The sequence below is a fragment of the Trematomus bernacchii genome, unplaced genomic scaffold, assembly GCF_902827165.1.
Source record: "Trematomus bernacchii unplaced genomic scaffold, fTreBer1.1, whole genome shotgun sequence".
Classification (NCBI taxonomy): Eukaryota; Metazoa; Chordata; class Actinopteri; order Perciformes; family Nototheniidae; genus Trematomus; species Trematomus bernacchii.
Genome location: NW_022988050.1, coordinates 9,986,188 through 10,005,179, shown reverse-complemented (window position 1 = coordinate 10,005,179; position 18,992 = coordinate 9,986,188). Strand labels below are relative to the sequence as shown.

At 38.4% G+C, this 18,992-nt stretch overlaps 1 protein-coding gene across 1 annotated transcript; it reads right to left on the bottom strand.

The window, feature by feature from the left end:
* Nucleotides 1-5,108: 5,108 nt before the first annotated feature.
* Nucleotides 5,109-18,756, bottom strand: fshr (follicle stimulating hormone receptor). The gene is made up of 14 exons (XM_034119560.1): nucleotides 18,626-18,756; nucleotides 15,326-15,397; nucleotides 13,809-13,883; nucleotides 13,606-13,680; nucleotides 13,448-13,522; nucleotides 11,763-11,837; nucleotides 11,373-11,453; nucleotides 8,958-9,026; nucleotides 8,792-8,866; nucleotides 8,133-8,318; nucleotides 7,237-7,460; nucleotides 6,715-6,896; nucleotides 6,437-6,628; nucleotides 5,109-5,558 (listed from the first exon to the last, which is right to left on the bottom strand). The coding sequence occupies exons 1-14, from the start codon at nucleotides 18,754-18,756 to the stop codon at nucleotides 5,109-5,111; spliced, it is 1,962 nt and encodes a 653-aa protein (XP_033975451.1).
* Between the last annotated feature and the right edge of the window lie 236 nt (nucleotides 18,757-18,992).

The following is an 18,992-nucleotide window of genomic DNA, read 5'->3' as shown; positions in this document are numbered from 1 at the left end:
AGGAGCCATTAACCCACACGGGAAACAATCGCGAGAAAAAAAGAGCAGAGTGTCCTCTCAACCAATCAGTTTTGGCGTTATATAATATACGTCTGCAGCGACCAACCAGCCGCCTCATATCAGACGACTTGACAAACCTTTTTGTTGGGGTTCGGGATCGGTCAAGCGGCGATTTGATCAATGCACAGGCAATGATAATGCTAAAAATAATACATTTTGCACCCCCCATTGTCAGTGATACATAACGAGAGATCTACTCTAATATTAAACAAAGCATTTCAACAGTGGCCCATTATTAACAAAGAGCATAGCTGTGATTGTGTCCAATTGTCTTTCTATCTAATTGATTTAATAGTTTGCCATATGTCAGTGAAAATGTGAGTGTTTGAAAGACACTGAGCATATGGAGGACAGAGATTGTGGTCATGTTGAATGCAATGTTTACATTGAGAAGTTTATATAAGTTTCACATTTTAAAATCTTAAAGTGAGATTGAGATGCAACTGCCAAAGAAGAGTGCATGCAATGTCAGATAAACAATTTAAAGTGGAGTAACGATTTAAAAAGGAAATGTAAGGGTCCTTTAAAAGTAAGTTTTATGATTAGTTAAAAACTAGAATAACCTAATGATTTTAACAGAATAATTAACAAATACATTGAATTATCTTTCTGCCATTTTACACTTTGGGTGTTTAATATGTCAACTAAGTATACACATTTAGTAAACCAATGTATTATTGAATTTCAAAACAAAACACTGAAAAAGCCTATAGCAATTTGTTATAGCAATACAATTAGAATTCATTTTAACTGACATGAGTGCACGGTGAGACTTATTTCCAATATTTTTTAAAGCCACTTTTTACGTCTGCAGGAGTCACAATGATATAATGTAGGTGCACACTTTAATTAACATGGTCAATTGGTATCATTTCATATATTTGGACCACCAGATGGCATTGTTTGGCTGCAAAGTACAAGGGTATGAGCTCATAATTTTGTCGTAGTGTTACATTGTTTTATTCAGAGGTTAATTGTTTGTATTTTTGTGACTTTACTTTTGTATTTGGAGATAATCTTTATGTAGGAGCTCTTACCAGAGCTTTACATTTTCAACAAAAGCAGCAATTAATCATTTAAAGTAACCCATGAATATAAGTTTAAGGACAATTACATTAGAATACACAGGGAGGTAATCTATTCAATCATTTTAAGTGCTTCGGTTGAACTAATCAAAGTTAACCCAGAGTTGCTATCAAATAAACTACATTCTGCTGATATCTGGTTGGTTTGTATTGCTTTATTATGTATTGTTGTAGAGTTGGACAGTTGATTTACAACAGTTAATTCAACAGTACTGTATACCCATATTGAATCTGAAAGTAGTTCCAGATAAAAATCCAATGAAGCACAATTGCTCAAATTTGAGGCACTTTAATCTTACAATGAAAACTCTACTTTTTACTCCCCTAGGTTAGGTAAAATAAAATCCTCTGGGATGAGTTGTAAAATGCATCGTCAAAACGCTGAGAGAAGGGCTGTTTGTCTGAGCTTGTTAAATGTAGACTTCTTTAAAAATATTTGGTTCTCACAGGACAGTGACACCATGGTTACCATACAATGATCTTTGATGCATTACTAAAGATTAAACTACACACCATTTTTATAAAGTAGAATATATAGCACACCCTTCTCACCAGTATAAGTCACCATATATTTTAATGCAGCAACATTATGAACCAAACAATGAGTCCATTTATTTGTCGGTTATCTCATTGCTAAAAACTGTGACAAGTGTTTGAAAGCAATACTTTTGCTTGTAGTGGAGTATCTTCACATACCTTTACTTAAAGCATCCTAACACTTCAGTGCTATTTTTCCCCAGCACTCTGTCCAGGGACTTTAAAGATTTTCAGCTGTATTGTCTGTAAGGGCAGGTAAGGACTAAGGGTTTTTAAAAACCTTGAAATTCCGTTTTATATTTTGCCCTGTGATTCAGTAATGTTTAAGTGGACAAATGCATGTTTTACACTACTGCATAACATTCCTTTGCTAAATTTAGCTGGAGCCAAACCACCTTATCTTCCCTTTTTTCAGCATGGCAGCACTATAGGTCCTTGCATCTGAGGCTGTGGGAAAAGGAAAGTGATTGGTTCCTTAATGATTTGATTCAACTCCCAGCTATGTGTTTACTCTGCCCTTGTATTACTGAAATTCAAGATTCAAGATTCAAGGCTTTTATTGTCATAGCTACAGTGTAGTTATGACAATGAAAATCTTAGGTCACAGGCTCCTCCAACAGTGCAACACAATAAAACAGATAATAGTGCAAGTAAATAAAAATATAATAGAAATTGTGCAGAGTACTCTATATACAGTAATTGGAATATTGATATATATAAGTTGCAAACAGATGTTATGGATGTTCTTTCAAAAGTTCAGGTCTTTAACAGTCTTATGGCCTGTGAGATGAAACTGTCCCTTAGTCTGGTGCAGTCCGGATGCTGCAGTACCGCCTGCCAGATGGCAACAGACAGAACAGTTTGAATCTGTATTCGAGAAGGGCACTTCTGAATTCTGCAAATCTCTTATGAAATTTCTATCGTTGATTTGGAAATATGGAATGTGCTATGTCTTCACATTTTATAAGGAATACTATCAATTGGTACTTGAAGAGCACAAAAACTCCCACATCAGTAGCATCACCTGGTGGTTGAAGAATATAAATGCAGCCACACATTCAACGTTGGCATGTAGGAGGCAGTGTATCCATATCAATGAGATGGACTTGGATTCCTTCTTGCAGCTGCAGCCTTGAAACCCTGGGTTTCTTGCTTCAGTGTTTGTGGGTTTTATCTAGCTGCTATATCCTTCCTTCTGTAATAAGCAGAAAGAGCAGCTGTGTAGTCTCCCCTCCCACAACCCACCACCCACCCTGGCACACAGAGCAGGGGTTGGTAGGGTCACTTTGTCCTTGATAGCTTTGGATGCTATGAAGGACAACATTTCTAAAACAAATACAGCTGAATGTTGTGTGTGTTAGTGTGTGTTTTCCTTTGTTAACTCTCCTCACACGTTCAAATTCACCATTCAAAATGTAAAAAAAACATTGCAAAGATGTATTTTATAGAAAACACACTGATATAGATATTTTTTTAAAAGAGACACATAATAATACTTCCATTTAAAACAATAAATGTATATACATCGCAAAATAAGTACTCGTCCTTCATTTTTAAGACAGTGAAGGGTATAGAGAGATGTGGAGGCTTGGAGAGTTTATGAGAAGATTATTAATCAGCAGGTCCCTGCGGTATGCTTCTTATTGAATATCATTTAATCCTAACATTGAATGCTGATCTATTATGTGCGTATAACCTTTGTTATACTGATTCAAAACAATTCCGTTTATTTCATTATTTTGAGGCACCTGATGGATGGCATTTCGTACACAAGAGTTAAATAATTGATTTGGGATCTATGTTGTCATGATGCAGTAAACTCCACCCATCTGTTCAAATCAACACAATAATTATCTAGGACAGCTATTTGACCTAGATTTGGTCAACGTAGCTACTGTGCATACAATGAAACAAAAATATGACTTTGATTATGTGTTTGACTTCTACAAGAAATTATATATTACATTTGAGTGCTTTAACTCAAAATGTCTCCTTTTATTTAATGTGTTACTTGTATTTTGCATGTCATTTTTTAGTAGTAGTAGAACCTTTATTTAGCCAGGAAAATCAATTAAGAACAAATTCTTATTTTCAATGATGACCTGACAGGAGTCAAAAGGCTTCCTGAGGGGATGGGGGTTGGGAGGAAGAAAATAAAAAGACAGACTCCGGGCACTACAGAACCCAGGAGACAACACAGTGAGACAGAGCAGAGATGACAGGCAAAGCAGTTCAACATATAACATATCTAAAAGAATATTGCTGGAGTTCAATCAGTCATTAAAATAATATAGAACATTCATCCATTCATCCATTCATTCATTCATTCATTCCTTCATGGCAATGCATACCATTTGTATCATCATTGTGATAAGTACATTTTAACCGTAGAACCAAGTAAATATTACCAAAGTATTGTGTTGACTGTCAAACGGTTAAAAGCTAATAAAGTTTACCTTGGCACAAAGGTGAAGGTGGGTGACGCCAATGACGTCAGAGGAGTTTGCACACGGTAAAATTCACCCATGGGTCACATGGTTTAGGAAGGACACTTGTTACAGGTCAGTCAGTGGCTGGCAGAATATATTGAATATATTTATCAGAGATACAAGAAAACCAACAACATTCAATGTCATCCAAAGCTCAAGAGGAGGAGTTTGTGCATCATATTGAGGATTGAGCTGTCCGTTTGGTGTTTCCACAGCTTGTACACAAGACAACAGGTGCATCTCTTTAGCAAAGTTTAGTTTCTTGTCACTTTAAGGAAGCACTATCCTGTATGTTATGTCAATAACTCCTCCAACTAGAGAAATGTCTGAGAGAAATAGGGTGTCTGAGGAGAAAAATATGACTCTCGATAGTCCAGCAACATTTTTTACTAATGGATATTTAAAGTGGACCTATCATGCTATATTTGAATAATATAGTGTAGGACCATACCCATATAAGGCATATTTATACTTTTTTTTTTCAAAATACCAAACAGATCATGCATTTTAGCCATGTCTCATTTTGCTCAATTTGACAATTTTTAGCTCTGTTTGTGTAAGGGCAGATTCAGTGAGAACAGCACCATCTACAGGCCTGGCATATGTACTACAGCGTCTCCAGCGCTTTCGAACGGCAATGTCCGTGGTTGTCTCCTCCTGATTGGTGGAGTTGGCCCAATAGCCGTAGCGCCACCGTCCTGACGTCAGGACAGTGTTCAAATCTGGATCAGTTTTTATCAGATCCGTTGCAGCCCCTTTTTTAGAGATTTGGGTATGGAGGAAAATAGAGAGGGTTGTGTTTTCTGACACTTGGTGAGTTCCCTGCAACACCGGGGACACATATTCATGTATAAAAGACGTACAAAAGTGCATTTAGCATGATAGGTCCCCTTTAAATGAAAGTGGGCACCCATCTAGAGTGAATGTATTATCCTGGCTACTGACAGGAGGAGCTCTCCGTCCGGTAAATCTGCGCCCGGGTTTTAAACAGGCCAAAGCGAGCCGTGAGAAGAAAGAAATCCCGCCTGAAGGTGTGAGTGAAGAAGGCATAAAGAAAGGGGTTGGAGCAGGAGTTGATGGGGTAGAAGAGGACCAGCAACAGTTTGGCATCTGACACGGTGATGAGAGGGAGCTTGAGGGCGGCTGACACAGCAAAGACGGAGATGGGAGCCATGCAGACAAAGTCTGTGAAGATGAGCACGGCCATGCGTTTGGCCACGCGAGTGTCGGCGTGGGCGTGCACAGACGAAGGGTTGCGGACGGTCAGGTAGATGCTGAGGTAACAGCCACACACACAGAAGAAAGCCAGGATGTTGAAGAGGAGGAGAGACACCACGTAGACCTGAGCCATCGGAGACTCCACATCCATGGGCAGGCAGATACTCACCTGTAACACACACAAATACAGACAGGTGAACATCAACATATTCTAGAATCTCACAGTGTACAAAGGCCTTGCATGTACTGAATTATCATGATATAAACTGGAATGAATACGCTAAACAAAGAAAGCTTTAAAGTCTCTCAAAGGTTTGTGGCCAAGATATTAAACAGACATCTACTCTTTATGGAAATATCTTTATATTCAGATGAACAAAGAAACTACATCACCAGAAAATAAAACCTTTAAGTCGTTTTTATATAACTGAATTTGTACAGCTTGTAACTTTCTTTAAAAACATTTGAGTTTGATATTGGAAATGCATTATCAGACACTTCAGTGAGCATACTGTGTGATATGATTCATTTTTGTGTATTTTCAAATGATTAAGTTTATTAATGAATATGTTGATTGACAGAATGTATCTGCAATCATTTTGTTAATCAATTAATTGTAAAAAAAACATTTGATGATCTTCAGGTTCTTTAATGTTTTAAAGACTTGAATACCAGTGATGTTAGTCAGCCACAATAATACATTTAATTATGTTACCTTGGGCTGTAGAAGGTTGACAGTTTTCACTTTTTTATCATGTTTTATGGATCAAACTTGAGAAATAATTGGCTTAAAAACTAATAAAAATAACTGCCCTGTATCTACTGAATGTCATCTCAAACATACACAATATTGCATTTAATGAGTTGTTTTTGCATGGTTTGAAGCATGTTTCAATGCATATAAATCAGTATGTCCATTTGTAGAAAAATAATTGACTCACCATTTTGCATCCCTAATCATATGGACTGGAGCAAATTCTGAAGGAACATATAGTAATATTCTCCACAGGGAGTATGGAGAGTGTGCAGCCTTCACAGAGCGCTCACCTTGCCGTAGCTGCTGACCCCGACTGTGGGCAGCAGAGCAGCGATAGAGGAGAAGATCCAGCCTGCTGTCATGACGACACACGCGTGTCTCAGGCGAAGTTTACGGTCCAGCCGCAGAGCGTGTGTGATTGTGTGCCAGCGCTCCAGAGTGATCGCTGTTAAAGTGAACACTGACAGCTCACTGGCAAACACCTGTCATGGAAACAAACAGGCAGACATTTATGAGTGTTGTTATTTATGTAGTGCTAGGATCTGCCTGCACAGAACTCCAAACACACCGTGAAGAAGCCCGCAACGCTGCAGCCCAGGCCCGTCTGCCAGTCTATGGCGCTGTTGTAGTACAAGCCACGAGTCAGCATGTCTACCGTTGCTATGATGATCAAGTAGATGCCCATGCAGAGGTCAGAGAAAGCCAAATGGCACATGAGGAAACGAGGAACGGTCAGTTTGGAGCGGCTGCCTGACAACACATGAGGACGAGAAAAAAGACAAAATCTTTGTCATCAAACTGTTCTTTGTGAACCAATTCTACCAGTAAAACCTCATCAAGTCGATATTCTGTCGTGAGAAAGAGAAGAAGAAACTGATATCGCCTATAAGCAAAGGACAAAAGCAAGGAACTTTAAGAAGGAAATTAGGAAAAGAAGGTAAAAATGAAGAAAGAGCACAAGGAAGGAAAGCAGAGAGAGTAAACAAGGGAAGGAAATTAAGAAACAAACACTGAGAGAAAGTAGGACAGATTAGGGGAAGGTAGTAAGAAATACAATTACTATTGATTGTTATATATTGGTATTTCATACCTAACAAAACCAGAAGAACGGCTGCATTCCCCACCAGCGCGAGCACAGAGATGATCCACATGAGGGCCCGCAGGGGGACAGCAGACATGATGTCCTCACAGGGGTTAAAGGCATCTTGGGTTGGGGTGCAGGTGACGAGGGTGAAGTTGGGGCAGTTGAGGTTTAGGAATTTAGAAATGTTTTCCCTGGTGATTGGATCGGAGCACAGGACCTCAATCCCCGATCTAGCACAAAATGCCACAAAGAGTTCTACTTTGTTTTTACCATAAATACATTATCCTCTTTACTTTACAGATTTGATGTCAACAAGACCTCAAGATCAAGGCTCTGTGGGCAGTTCTATAGTATTAGTTAATTGTAATGATCCAACAATGGAGAAGACACTGATATCACATACAAAACATTGCTTAAATATGTAAAATATATTCCTGTTAGTCATTTACATTTAAATATTATGCGTTGTATACACCCTCACAAAAAATGTGATCAAATTGACTAAAATGTTGCATTCATTTGACCTAATAAATGGGTATATATGTTTGTATGTTTCCCCAACAGTAAAACCTATAAAATGTTATTTAATAGACTGTGTGTAAAATGGCTGATATGCTAGCCTAATCGAAAATACGTGTGATGTCTGGGCATACATCTTTGCAATAATAATTAGGAAAAGAATATACATTTTTGGAGAGAATTCTAAAAAAAATATCTTGATAAAAGCCCATAAAGTTGAACATTTGTTTTTAAAATAATTGTTTCACACAGAGAAATAAAAACATAAGAGTGCCATTGATCTTCTCATTCAATATCTCTGCAAGAAATCAGCATATTTTTTTGATCTAATACTCCTTTAATTTCCTGTTCATAAACCTTTTGGGATGATAATGCATGCATACCTGTTTCTGTGAATCCTTTGGAAGGGACAGCAGTGAGACGGGTACGTCAGGTTGGCGCGTTGGAGTTTGGTGAAAAGTTCAACATCAGGAAGCTTTTTCAGATTATGTGCGGACTCTGCGATCAGCTCCCGAAGTCCACCGAGGATGTAGTGTGGCAGGGATCTGAGGGCTGTGTTGGAAATGTCCCTACACACAAACAAACACAAACAAATGGCTATCTAACACTCATCATTTCATAATTCATGCCATGTTTAACATATGTCTTGTAAGTTAATCAAAGCTTAAATTCACCTTTTTAAGGGAATAGAATCTCCAGTAACAAAATGTAATCATAAATTATTGGTAGAAAATTCATGACTGATAGATTTCCAAATGACTGTTGGAATGTGTATTAAAAACACACCACAGCAATGAAAGTCTAAACTACAACAGTCTTTTCTTCTGATTGCTACTTCAATAGGTGTCTCTTTGATTGGAGTACAAACAGGTGAAAGAAATCTCTCTCCAAACCGGATTAAAAGCACTTGGTTTATTTTTACCTTGAATCTGGCATGTATATAAGGTGTTTCTGAGCCACATTGTGTTTGTCGTTTTCTCCTAGTTTTTATAAGTGATGATGAGCAGCGAGAATCATGAGTGACTGCTGATGTCATGCTTACAGTATTTCCAACTCACTGGAAACTACAAAGGCGTTGTCATTGATGTGAGTAAGCTGTTTGTTTCCTTTTAGGGACCTAAGAGAGACAAAATCAAATATGTAAGATGATTTTTTTATTTTCTTTTTGAGTAAATCTTCTGTTTGTATCGTTTGTGCCTGTGACTCACAATCTGCCAATCTTTGTGCCGTTGAAGGCGTCACTTGCCACCTCCTTGATGCCATTTCTGGGGAGCATTCTGTCATTAGAAAGGGAAGCCAAAAAACAGTTATGTGGCTCCAACACAAACAATTCCTAACAATAAACTCTACTGAATAATACAAGCTAATTTTAGTGTCTGCAGTTCCTTTGTTCGAAGTGACTAAACGGTATGATTTCACAAAAACACGAAATTGAAAGTATTAACTATTATGTAAGACTTCCAGAAGCTGTTGGCAAAAAACATTTGTTAGATAGACTAAGCTATATATTTAGATTCTACTTAAATGAAAGCGGTAATGCCACAATTTATAAATACTCCATTATAAGCAAGAATTCGCATTTTTAAAATGACACTTTTCTTGCAGAGGTGCATCATTGAATTAGTTTTACTGAAAGCAATAATATTAAGTTGAACCGAATATTTTAAACTTAATATTATTGCTTTCAACTAAGCTCATACAATTATGTGGAATCTGTTGACATAATACATTAAATTCAACATTTTCAATTTTTTCAGTGTATATGATTATATTTCTATATATACAGTTGTTAAAGGTGGGGTAGGTAATTTTGGAGAAACCAGCTCGAGATCGCTAGAATTAGAAAATACACAGCCGGAGAAAATCTGCCACTTCCTTACAGAGCCCCTCCTCCAAGACACACGAACGCGCACATGACCAATGAGGGCACGAGATAAGTTTGTGCACAGATGGAAGGCTGACAGGCAGGTAGGCCATCCAGTTATTTTAGCCGGGCCGGCTAAAATGATTGGTCGTGCTTTTTACAGTACTACGGCTTCCACAGATGACATTTTTTTATGGATTTTTTGTCAAAGCACTTAAGATATTCATTGCTATCGGAATGTTAAGAGCATTCCATGGAATATAACAAAAAGTGTATCTCGAGCCGGTTTCTCAAACTTACCTACCTTACCTTTAAGTGTCCAACTTTTGAAAGAAATGTGTCTAGTACAAGTTAAAGTACTAAAGATTAAAAGTAAAGTAAATAGTTATCTGAAGGAACTCTGTGTTTTGGTACATTCTATGTATTATAATATGATATTATTAATTATAAGCATTTTATTGTTGCAACTGGTTGAGAGGGAGTTACTTTTTTACAATATGTCAGGTAGTTCAATATACAGTATTTTATTTACTGATGAGAGGGTTTGTATTTAAATAATGATTTGTTAAGCATCTAATAAACTGTTGGAAAAATGTACGTAAGCAATACACTACTTAAAGGTCCCATGTCATGCTTTTCCAGTTATTACCCGTCCCCTTGTGTGTTATGAAGGTTTTTATGCATGTAAACGGTCTGCAGAGTCAATAACCCTCAAAGTACACCCTGTAGCGAGTAAAACTAACACAGTCTATGCTGCCCCAAAACGCCTCGTTGGAAATTTCTCATTTTCTTCCTGGGTACTCTGACATGGAGGCCACACCCTCTGCCAGCATTTGACGAAACAAAGCTCCCCAAACCTTTCAGCGATTCATGCCGGATATGTACAGCGTAGGGCACTGAAGAACGATGCTGTTCCTACTTTGTTTGGACCAGCGGGAGATTCGGGTACACAACCTGTAAGTATTCATTGTTGTTTGTGTATGTATGATGTTTAAAACAAACAAGGTATCTACCACGACTGTTTAAATGGGTAAACGTTTTTCGGGCTACTAAGTTGGGATCGCGGAGAAATGCTCTCCGCAGACCCATTCTCACAGCGTTATAAACCTTTTTCTTACTCAATATCAAGCCACACTTATTGTTTTTACTTCGGCTGTGAGTGTTTGTGTGTGCTCAGGATGAGTTTCGCTCTGTCTCGCTGTATCGCCGACACGGAAGCCTGTCTGCTCCTCGCAGCAGATCGCAGCAACGAGCCTCTCAACGTCCCGACCAATCAGAGCACACTGGGCTCACAGGGAGGGGGGGGGGGGGGGGGGGGGGGGGGGCAGGAGCTCCAACAAGCCGTTTAGGACAGAGAGTGAATACCGGTGAATACACATACTATACAGAGATGCTGTATGAGAAACCAATGTGAGTTTGGAAAATTGCACAGTATAAATCTATTTGAGTATACCTCAACAATGGAATTATGATCAGTAGAAATGGCCATGACATCGGACCTTTAACTTACAAATATAGTATAGTAGAGAGAAAGAGACGTAAGGTAGCATACATATGGAGATACTCAATGGAATAAAAACAAAGAGGCAGCACGAGTGTTAAAACTGCTGAGAAGAAGACAAGTTGTAGAAACACATGCAGGACTTAGTGAAGAGGGCAGAGAGTGTTTCAGGGAACATTCATCATTGCGCATGTAATGCCCACTCAGAGCTGTGCGAGGGTGGCGCACGTGTTACTAAAAAAGTAATGAATGTCTTACATCTTGCTGATGCGTTGAGTGCAGAGTCCTCTGAAGGCATTGCTGGGGACTTTCCTTATGTCGATGTTATCTTCCATTTCACTAAGCAGCACAAAGATAAAAACATTAATGCACAAGAAATATCAGGAATACATGCTGCAATCTTCTTTAAATCCACTTTGAAGCTGATGGATGTCAGATGGTTTGAAGAAGAATTTATAAATGCCGGGGATAAGGGACAGATGGTTTGTTTTCTTGATACTCCATTCTGTAAGGACTACTCAGTGCGTAGGTTTTGTTCAATGGTGTGATTTCTTCTGGGCATATTTAACTCTGTGTGCAAACAATAGCCTACATGTTCAAATGCAAGTGGGAATAATAGTGTGTGGGCATTTGTGTTTAGATACGTACAACTGAAAGCCTTTGGCCGTGGAGTGGATCTTGGTGAAGTTTGGAAATATTCTCAGCCCGGTGTTGGAGATGGTCCTGTGAGGTGCAGATTAACCACCAAATGTTACTACAGTCACACTGACTGCAGACTCTGAACAACACATATTCTGTGCGCTGAGTCATCGTGATAAAATCAGACAATGTTGCATTCATTGTATTAACAGGGACACAAATGATTAAGTGAAGAGATTGCAAGATATTCAGAGAGAAGCTCATGTGGCAGGGGGATAAATAAAGCGCTCCCTGTTCTAAAAAAACACACATAACAAGTTAAACATTCAGCACCCATTTAAAACTGGGACAAAAAGGTTTTGAATTTAGAAAGACAAACAAACACATTTTTGAAAAGCAATATTTTGAATATCGAACCATAATATGGAGACACCTCACAGTTGATTGATTTTTTCATATAATTTGATCAGTGCTAGGTACCATCTCTATTCAATCCAAACGACCCTCCAAATAAATCAAATGGACTTTTTTGCCATTTCTTTGCTACATCCAATGGATTCAATTTAGGTTTTTATAGAACAAAACTTTCCAAGGACACTGACTTCCAGTGGTGTAAAGTAACTAAGTACATGTTATCAATTACTGTACTTAAGTACACTTTTGAGGTACTTGTACTTGAGTATTTCCATTTTTTGCTACTTTGTTACACCTGGAGTAAATTCACAAGCTACCCTGCAGTATACAAAGTCATTAAAACTGGCTGCACCTTTACCAGCTTTAATAACACTTTAATGATCAATAATTATAATCAAAACATATCATATATATTATTCTAAAAATGGGCCAATACTTTTGGTACTTTAAGTATGTTTTGCTAATACTTTTGTACTTTTACTTGAGTAACATTTTGAATGCAGGACTTTTACTTGTAACACTCTGGTACTTCTACTTTTACTTAACTACTTATCCCACCTCAGTTGACTTCAGCCTTTCATTTAACACATTTAAATAATAATACCACATTTAAGAAAAGTTTTTTCAAAGAGAGGAATTTTGGCTATGAATTATAACAATTACTTTAAGTTATTTGAAAAGATGTAAACAATAAATGCATATTTTACATTGCTGAAATGAACAATGTGTGACACTTGATTTATCTTCCACTGGTCGTGAGGGAGCCCTTAAAGTAGGCCTGTCTGCCATGACCCAATTTGGACTCACAATCAGCTTGAAAAACACACACTGAAGAAGGAAGAATTACACTATCACTGAGTTCAGTCAGACAACTCACGTGTTTCTTAATATGTTTATTATAAGCAGCATATAGTTTGAGTTTGGCGTCTAGGCTCGGGCCTCATCACTCCACAGATTTACAAAGAACATTGAGTGATGATTAGATAACTATCCCCCGAGCCTACAGGTGGACGCTGGGGTGGTGATGGGGCAGGTGAGTAGCAGCAACATGAAACACAGCAGCAGGAACATGAACGCAGCAATAGCAAGTGAACACAGCAGTGGCAGCAGCAGCATAGCGAGGCAGAGGCAGGAAGACCTGGCAGCTTAAATAGAGCGGCATGTTTAGGAGAATGTGTTTGGTTGGTTGTAAGAGGGACGAGGTGCGTCACATGTTAATGTATGATTGGTGCTCGAGTTGACTGGCTGAACTAGCTCGCAGGCTTCGCCCCATTACTTACAAATGCTTTAGTTTCATGATGTTCTTGAATGCATCTGGATGGATGTGGATCAGGTGTATTGCATTCATTATGGTTCTGAAAGGAATGCATATGTACCCATTAATATAAACGACTGCTATGACATGGTTTCACAGCTGCCATTATCGTGTTATACTTACATCGTATTGAGTTCAGGGAGGTCAGAAAAAGCAGAAGCCCCTATACTCCTCAAAGCACCGTTGTCAGAGATATCGCTGAGGGGAACAGAAGAATGAGCTTACTCCTCAGCTGCTTTCTCAGAGTTTGCAGCTCTTTTTGTTCCATAACAGAGAATGTTGTATGAAATACGTCACAGGTAGTGTAAAAAAAACGGTATGCTCACATTATAGTTAGCAGGGGGAGTCTGGCGAAGGCAAACGCGCTGATATTCTCCAGCATGTGGTTCCCTGATATGAAACTTATGTTTGTGGTGAGAAACAGAGATTACAAATTACATTTTGTAGAGAGTTTTTGTTATAAAGACTAATTTAACATCCCTGTTGTTGCATGTTTGCTATTTCAAATAATTACATTACACAATGTAAAAAAACCTAATGAAGTTAAAGGCGCAATTAGAATTGCAGTACTTCTGGTTCCTGTTTTCCATAGTTTTAGTGATTTGATTAATTAAATCTCATGTAAATACTATATATATATATATATATATATATATATATGGGGAATCATGGCAATCATTCAACGTTACAGTATGTACCATACATTTTTCGTTCGCTATTATCCACATGAACACACAATACAAGACTAAGGTTTGCAGGACAAATAGCATTTTTTGGCCTTTCTTTTTTCCATTAGTTTAGATGTGATGACACCTAAGGTAGAGTCACCGCCAAATTAATCCAAACACAAGGCTGTATTTGTAATCTCAATCTATATACCATAGGGATGTAACGATACCCAAAACTCACGGTACGATAATATCGCGATAAAAAGTCCACGGTACGATATTTATCGCGATATTGAAAAATAAAAATAAAATTTACTTTTTTTTTTTTACTTGAATTTCTTTTTCTTTATTAAATAATAAATCTGATTTGTACAGCATTTTAGTAGGATAGTAGTATTTTAAAGTGTCAACAATATAATAATCAGACCCTGCAATAGAATAAATCAAGTTTCACTTTAGTTTTTCAAGTAACTCAACTCTAACTCACTAACTCACTCACTCAGCATCATCAGACAGGTTTTTAGGAATATGAGCATGTCCACATTTACAGGTAGAAGCTGGGATGTTTGGGCGTTTACAATATCCCCTGCTGTGGAAAAAACTCTCTTGCTTGGTACTGATGTTGCTGGGACAGAGAGATATGCTTGGCCATGGGTGACAGCAGTGGGTAAAACTGTGCATTGTCTCTCCACCACTTCAAAAACAATACAGTTTTTGCCAAGAAGGTGAGGCTTATTGACAGGGCGAGATATAAATATACTGTTGGTACTTGTCAATGTCTCTAGGTATGTACATGTAGCCCTGTAAATACGATGTCCTTTTGTGTTATCTGTTGTTTTATGTTCATGTTGTAACCTACTTGCTGCCATGTTGGACAGGTCTCCCTTGAAAAAGAGATCGATGATCTCAATGGGACCATCTGGTTAAATAAAGGTTTAAAAAAAAATTGTTTTAAAAAAAAAAAGAAAAAAAATCTTTTTCAAAAATTAAAAGAATCGCGGTAGATTTTGTCAGTCTCACGACGGTATTGAGACATTTATTTACCGCGATATTCGATATATCGTTGCATCCCTAATATACCAAGAAATTGAGGCCCGACCACTTCTCCTCCGTGTTTTGACTTCCCGTTCGTTATGTTCCAAGTCAAAGAATAAACATGAACAGCAGACACTCACAGTCTCGTGAGGTTCTGCAGGCGGCGGAAGGCCCCCCTGGGGATCGCTGTGATCTGATTATGCTTGATAGACCTGTTGATACAGAGACCATTCACATCAGCTCTCAGCAAAGATCACAGGAACATAATCACAGAGGAGAAATCCTTAAAAAGTCATTGGTGGACATTTCCACTTATGCGCATGTTACTCAATCATATTAGGAATTGTTTTTTCACACAATAAGTAAACTGTTTTGTTTACAGAATATCTATCAAAGATCCCAAGCTTATGCTGCCTCTGGTGGTTTTGGATCCTCGTTGAAATGGCCGTCCATTGCCGCATTCTTGTAAATATCTCAGTGTTCCTGAGCCTTGACCTTCAAGCTGAGCAGAACCGATGAGCACACACACATCGCCTCCTGGGAGTTCACAGAACGTCTCTTGGGAATGGACGCTTCTTCTTTCTGCCACAAAGTTAGTTAGTGTGTCAGCTGTATTGTAATGTAAGAATATGTAAATCTGTGCGTTGCTCTTGTGTATGTTTAAGTGGATGATTGTACTTTAGGAAACCCTAATTCTTAGGCTGACCCTCACAACCATCGTCCCGTCCCCTCCTCCTTCTGGCCTTGAGATTCCTTGAAAACCTTTTAAAGGCCAACATAAAAGTTCATAGTTCACACCCTGTATCATCCAGTTATGTGTCAATGTGTCAAACAACACATAAATCACTTGCAGTATTTAGCTGACACACGTCATTATGTCAAATCAGGGCCCTTCCCCAGTTCCTATACCATACGTCCAGTAACACTATTATGGCGCGTTTCCACTGCAGAGCAGAGCTCGCTTTAAGCGTGCAGAGCCGTGAGGGGCCAATTTTTGGTTGCGTTTCCACTTGGCCTAGTACCGGCTAGCGGGTCCTAATTCACAGTTTTTCTGGCCCCATAAAATCGTGGTTCTAGGGCCATTAACAACCAGGCTGAGTCTTGGGGCCAGAAAAACTGCAAGGGGGCTATACAGACATAAATAAACCAGCGACTGTATTCGCCATGACACAGACTGTCTGTGGTTTGTATTTGTTTAACTTTTGTCTAGTTTCTGAACAGATATGAGGAGCTGTGAGCTCTGAGTGCTAACAGCTAACGGCTGTGTTTGTTTTTTTCTCATTGAAGATGACGTCACGGCTCTGCCTACACTGCGTTACTATAGATACTATCCCAGTTCCTAAACTGTAATGGAAATGCGCCATAAAGTGAGCCAGTCCTAGCCATACCGAGCGAGGCCGTGTAGTGGAAATGCGCCATTACAGTCTCAAAATCTGTCCTCACACACATATAACATAGGCCCGCACAATTACCTTGGTTACATTACATGTATCCAAAGTGACTTACATACTCAATACTGTGGGCAATCCCCACAGGAGCAATTTGGGGTGAAGTGTCTTGCCCAGGGACTCAATGACATGCTGACTGCAGTGGGGTTTGAACCTGTGACCATCTGATCCCCATATCAAGGCTCTATCCACTGCACCACACGACTCCCTGTAAGCCAATAACTAAATGGTTAGTTATTGGCTAATGGTTACACAAGCCAAAAAATCGTTATGACATCATAAAGTGGCCAAAATCTGATAAGCTCATTTTCAGACAGGTTTTTATATAAATGGATCAGGACAAAAAGTGAGCCAATCTTTTTTCCTGAAACTTTCAGAATCTCTTTACACAGAGGGGACACATGTTTATGTATAAAAGTAAATCCACTAATGAAAAAGTGGATTTTGCATAATAAGTGACCTTTAAAATGGAAATCGTTAGGATGCATTTTGTGTTCAGTTCAATATGTGCAATAAAAGAATGTTGGAAATAATTCACTTTATTTATATAAAAAAAAGAAACAGGGATTTTCTTATGTTTAATCGGTGTCCTGAAAGCAGCAGGCAGTGAGAACACTTTTATATTGGTTTATTTATCGCAAGTAATATTAAGATGTTCAACAATGTTTTCAAATATTTTCCTGATCACTTGCAGGTCTATTATAAACTGTAGATATGGTCTTGCCAGCTATACTGCTATTATGCTTAGCTATTATGTCAACTTTTAGCACTGAGCCCATAACTACTGATTGTGGGCTGGGGTGCAGACAAAACACTAGAATAACGCTGTTCTGCTGACAGCCCTTGGTAGGGGTAATATGCAAAGAATTGTGAAGAAGACGATTGCAAGCCAGTAAACATGAACGTAATCTGTGCACCATTTCTACAGGGAAGAACAACGTGCATTCAACACATTGATTATGCTTCAGGGATACACACAGTGTGTTTTTGTGAGAAACATTGACAGTAAGTGTAACTTTAGTTTGTTTACATAAGAACTCCACTGGCCATCTTTAACCTGTGGACACATTAGAAAGCTTTGAGTTGCTGGAGGCGAGCAAACACACTCTGCATACATTTCATTAAGCAAATATTTAATAAAGACAGCATTTGCATATTCAGGGCAGAATTCAGCCATGAGGACTGATGGAGGATTAGAGAGGAAAGTCTAAATGATTATGCATGCTCACGGGATGGGATATTGGACAAAGGCATGCTCCCTGAATCTGGATTGGTGTTACATGGTGAGAAATACTATTTTGGGTTGGATTGGATTCCTTGTAATATTGACATATGTCGGCTGTTGGGGTTGAGTGAAGGGACACTTTACTCAACTACATTACACATTAATACATGAAAATCATAAAGAGGACTCAGAAAAAACGCTTTGATAAAGTCTGAGTTTTCTAAAGTTTGATAGAATGACCTGATAATGGCTAGAGACTACAGATTTATAGCGAAAAAACAAAAATGTACAAGACATTTTAATTGAGCTTTTGAGTTGGTTGGCATTATAGGAAATGTATGATCACATGTTATCCAGAGCTTGACAAGTAAAGCGGATTCAAATTCAGGATATATTGGTTTTTAGCTGATTAGTTCCTGGTCCTTCTTTTTGAAATGTAAGTCTCATAACTACAAAAAGAAATGCAAAAAAGAAAAGCGCACAAATATACATGTTCACGAAAACCATCTACAATAGGGACAAGATGAAGAAGAACTATTTTACACGAGGCTCCATATATGCATATCCTTTGTTTTTCTGTACAGTTGCCAACAAGCAGAGACATGTATAAAGAGCTAAGAGGCATTGACGTTATTGAAGGAAAATCCAAAGTATTCCTCTTAGATGTTCAATTATTGTGTAGCAAGCAAATTGGAATATCTAAAGTGGTTTAGACAGCACATTTTAGTGTGCATTAAACGTGTACATATGTATATGTTTGTACTCACAGGCATTTGGTGCTGCTCGAGACATTTGATGGAATCTTTAAGACCCCAAAAAGATCTTGTTCAATTTTCGGGCAAGGTGACGCTGTCTTCATCATCACAATCATGAACATGATCAGAATCACCACCATCATCTTTGCAGGATGTTGTTTTTTTAGGTGTGTACTCTTTAAATCTCCTTGTTTTTCTTCCTTTGCTTCTTCTGATTGATATTTGTTTTTTTGTTTTCCGGTCTCTCTGTCTCCCACGTGGTGTTTCTCATACATGCAGGCTGTCAACCAAAGCTTACACTCCACATTTGATATAAATAGTTTTGCCCGTTTATCAGTCTAACAACTTTGGGTCCCCGCTAGGTCGAAGTAAGAGAAGA

Bases quoted from the DNA above. Each gene is read 5' to 3' on its own strand.
- fshr (XM_034119560.1), bottom strand. From the start codon at position 18,756: ATGATGGTGGTGATTCTGATCATGTTCATGATTGTGATGATGAAGACA. The intron at 15,398-18,625 runs GTGAGTACAAAC...CTGTATCAACAG, and splicing joins TCGAGCAGCACCAAATGCCT to GTCTATCAAGCATAATCAGA. The intron at 13,523-13,605 runs GTAAGTATAACA...CATTCCTTTCAG, and splicing joins CTCCCTGAACTCAATACGAT to AACCATAATGAATGCAATAC.